This window comes from Nestor notabilis, unplaced genomic scaffold, assembly GCF_000696875.1.
Source record: "Nestor notabilis isolate BGI_N333 unplaced genomic scaffold, ASM69687v1 scaffold16642, whole genome shotgun sequence".
Classification (NCBI taxonomy): domain Eukaryota; kingdom Metazoa; phylum Chordata; class Aves; order Psittaciformes; family Psittacidae; genus Nestor; species Nestor notabilis.
Genome location: NW_009918894.1, coordinates 2,498 through 4,144, shown reverse-complemented (window position 1 = coordinate 4,144; position 1,647 = coordinate 2,498). Strand labels below are relative to the sequence as shown.

Below are 1,647 nucleotides of genomic sequence, written 5' to 3'. Positions count from 1 at the left end.
GGGAAGCTGCGGCTGGAGGACAAGCAGCGCCTGGAGCAGGAGCAGCAAAGCGAGGAGAAGCGTCTGGCCATCATGATGATGAAGAAGAGGGAGAAATACCTCTACAAGAAGATCATGTTTGGCAAGAAGAGGAAAGTCAGAGAGGTAGGCGCATAGGGCTGCTGTGGGCCCAGGACCTTTGTCTCTTCCCAAATGGGTTCATGGTGGTGGATCACTAAAAGCGGGTCTGTCCCACCTTGGGGTTGAGGGAGCAGCCTCTGGGCTGCTCCTTCTGCTCTCCCGTAGCTGGTGAGGGCATGGACCCGGGTGCCTGCAGCACATGTGTCCATCTCTCCATATACAGCCAGGGGTTTTGGGGGGACCGGGGCAGAGCAGCCGTCGGTGGCTGCACATGGGTCTGACTGTGGGTCTTGGGGGTGTTCTCCACAGGCGAACAAACTCGCTGCGAAGAGGAAAGCCCACGATGCTGCTGTCAAGGAGGAGAAGAAGAAAAGCAAGAAGGCCCGACGAGCGTGATGGAGCTGGGGGCTGTGCCCTGTGGACACTGTTGTCCTTGGGTGTAGGACCCTCAGCTTTGCCCCTGGGACAGGAATGCAAAACGAAACCATTTGCCCTCTGTAAATAAACCTCCTGCTGTGCCTTTCCCAGTGCTCTCCTGCTCCAATGCTGCTCATCCTGCCTTGGGCCATGGCATCAGTGTCACCAGCCTCTCATGCTGGTGCCACCTCTGGTGAGTGAGGAGGAGGAGGCCAAAGAGAGCTCCATGCTCTTGCAGGTCCCTTTGGGATTGTTCCTTTTGGATTGGCACAGCCCTTTGAGGAGTAACAGTCCCACAGTGGAGCAGGAGCTTCCTGGCACTGCCCAGCACAAGGAGCGTGGCTTTGCCCTGGCTTTGGTGGAGAGGAGCCCTCAGTGGAGGGGAGCCCAGCCTGGAGGCACCTGCCTGCGTTTGGGTGCCAGCCCTGCTGCTCTTGGCTTTTTACTTGTCATTAAAGTAGGTGACACTTACCCAGTGGTGTCTCATCCCTCCTGGCTGTGGTGGGGTGGTGGGACCGCGCTGCATCCCTGCTCTGATGCACATGTGGACCTGGAGGAGGCTCCTCATCCTGCATGGGGCTAAAGGGGCAGAGCCTGGACCCTGCTCTAGATGCCACAACCCATGGGCACTGTGGCTGTGACCTTGCTCCTTGTCCCCCTTTGCCGGTCCTTGGTCCCTTGGGAAGGATCTGCTGCACCCTGGCTGGGTACTCAGCACCAGCCTGAGTCCAGTTGTTCAACCAGGGGAAGCAGAAGGTCCTGCCCATGGGAAGCACCAGGCTGGAAAGCAGCTCTGTGGGAAAGGACATGGAGCTTGCCCATGAGCCACCACCGTGCGCTGGAACAAACACAGCTGATGGAGCGTGAGGAGCGGAGGAGGCGATGCTCAGGGGGATCTTACATGGGTGCGAATCCTTGAGGGGAGGGTGTAAAGACAGAGCTGGGTTCTTCTCGCTGGTGTCCAATGCCGGGATGGGAGGTGATGGCACAAACCAGCCCAGGAGGTTATTTGAAACACCAAGAAGCACCATGACCGTGACTGAGCGCTGCTGGAGCGGCAGGCAAGCCCCCCGGCGGGAGCACTTTTTAACTGGCACAGGGCACCCAGAG

At 58.7% G+C, this 1,647-nt stretch overlaps 1 protein-coding gene across 1 annotated transcript in view; it reads left to right on the top strand.

The window, feature by feature from the left end:
- Positions 1-516, top strand: part of PES1 (pescadillo ribosomal biogenesis factor 1) — a gene marked incomplete at its 5' end in the record, with an annotated part of 6,325 nt that extends 5,809 nt beyond the window's left edge. Inside the window, 2 exons of the mRNA XM_010009972.1 lie at positions 7-144; positions 430-516. Of these exons, the coding sequence (XP_010008274.1) occupies positions 7-144; positions 430-516 (225 nt within the window). The remainder of the gene's footprint in view (positions 1-6; positions 145-429) is intronic.
- Positions 517-1,647: the final 1,131 nt, after the last annotated feature.